At 46.8% G+C, this 2,002-nt stretch overlaps 1 protein-coding gene across 1 annotated transcript; it reads left to right on the forward strand.

Annotated features, from left to right (window-relative positions):
* Nucleotides 1-370: 370 nt before the first annotated feature.
* LOC123258271 lies at nt 371-1,386 on the forward strand. The gene is made up of 2 exons (XM_044718142.1): nt 371-440; nt 527-1,386. The coding sequence occupies exons 1-2, from the start codon at nt 371-373 to the stop codon at nt 1,384-1,386; spliced, it is 930 nt and encodes a 309-aa protein (XP_044574077.1).
* Nucleotides 1,387-2,002: the final 616 nt, after the last annotated feature.

Consider the following 2,002-nt stretch of genomic DNA (forward strand, 5'->3'; position numbering starts at 1 on the left):
CAAATCAGATGACAACCCGGCTGACTGCGCTTCAAGGGGCATGCTAGCTGCTGACTTAGTAAACCACAACCTATGGTGGAAGAGGCCACACTGGCTATGCTCAACCGAAGGTGAATGGGTAAAAACACCTAGCACTCCACATTCTAGTTTTGTTTCATATGAACAAGTCCAGGCTGAAGTAAAAGGTTCTGCATTCACAACAATGAGAACATACAACACTGAAACCTCACTATTGGGCCAACTGATCGACCGTGTCTCCTCGTGGCCAAGGCTACTTCGTATATACTTCGTCTTGCCTACGTTCTCTAGTTCATCCGACGCAATCACAGAAAATCCAACACTGCTACGCTGACATTTGAGGAAATCCATGATGCACGGATCCTGTACCGGCGCCATGCCCAAGACGAATTCCAAGCTGACTATAAGCGACTCCTCAACCAGTAAGATTTGGGACGCAAATCAAAATTGCGCACCCTCTCACCGCAAATCGACAAACATGGACTCCTGCGAGTGGGTGGCCGCTTAGCTAACTCAGAACTGCCAGCGGATGTGCAGCATCCAATAATTCTGCCCAAATCTCATCGCATAACGAAGCTCATTCTGGAACTTGAGCACCGGATTCACTTACATCCTGGTGTATCAGCGTTATTCGTGAGCGAACGCTACTGGGTATTTGGCGCACGCAACCTCATTCGAAAGATCACGCATGACTGTCTTAAATGCTTTAGACAACGTCAACACACATCTCACCAAGTCATGTCAGATCTGCCGTCTGTCCGTGTTCGGCAGGCATTTCCGTTTGCAAACACTGGCTGCGACTACGCCGGGCCAATCACCCTCAAGGTCCACAAGGGACGAAATCCACGCAAGGAAAAGGGTTACATCTGTCTATTCGTATGCCTAGCCACTTCTGCCTTGCGTTTGGAATTGGCTACAGATCTTACAACCGACACATTCTTGGCGGCACTCAGACGATTCATCTCTCGCCGCGGAAAATGCTCGCAAATGTATAGCGACAACGGGCGAAACTTCGTCGGGGCAAAAAGGGCATTAAACAAAATGCAAACTCTTCTGAAGTCAGACGAACACAACAACACTGTACTGAAGGCCCTGGCAGACAAATTGCATCTTCATAGAGTCATTGGCAAGAATGACCTCACCTTTGAGAAAATGCACACTCTTCTCGCCCAAATAGAAGCTGTGGTCAACTCACGCCCACTATTCTCAACTTCGGACACTAAGGTCAACTATCTGTCACCAGCACACTTCCTCATTGGTCGTCCATACACGACAGTACCACGACAGGCAACAGACTCAAGCTATGCTGCAAGGATTCTGGAAACATGGAATATCTTACATCACTTCAGCATCGGACAAAGTGGATGAACAAATCGGTCAACATTGCCAAAGATGACATCGTGGTCCTTAAGGATTCTCACACACCGCCAGCAGCATGGGCCCTCGGAAGAGTCATCGAAACATATCCAGGGAAGGATGGAATGGTCCGCGCTGTACGAATTAGGACTCCAACTGGAGAAACAACCCGTCCAATTGTCAAGATCGCCCTATTACGAAATTCCGAAACAGTGTTTCAGGGAGGCCGGGATGTTGATGAACGGTCACACTGTCACACTGGAAACGGCATTAATTATCAATTCGGTTTGAAAACTGGGCATACAAAAGTTTATGTACAGAAGAAGAAGGTGCTAGAAGCGTCAGTTGCAAGTATCTTTCGTCATCGCCCAACACTTGGCTTCACGAATTCATTAAACATATTTCTAAAGCAACTCTCGTCCATCACCAATGACATGGCTTCACGATTTCATCAAACACATTCCTAAAGAAACTCTCGTTCATCGCCAATCACATGGCTTCACGAACACTTTCTATTTCAACAGACTTTTCCAACTGATATTGTTCTTTGTAATTTATATCAAGCTCTTCTGGAATTTGCACTACCGGTAACTTTCGCAAACTTTCGTGTGGGTACTTGTAACGCCTA

Source organism: Drosophila ananassae, assembly GCF_017639315.1.
Source record: "Drosophila ananassae strain 14024-0371.13 chromosome Y unlocalized genomic scaffold, ASM1763931v2 tig00000254, whole genome shotgun sequence".
In the NCBI taxonomy this organism is placed as follows: domain Eukaryota; kingdom Metazoa; phylum Arthropoda; class Insecta; order Diptera; family Drosophilidae; genus Drosophila; species Drosophila ananassae.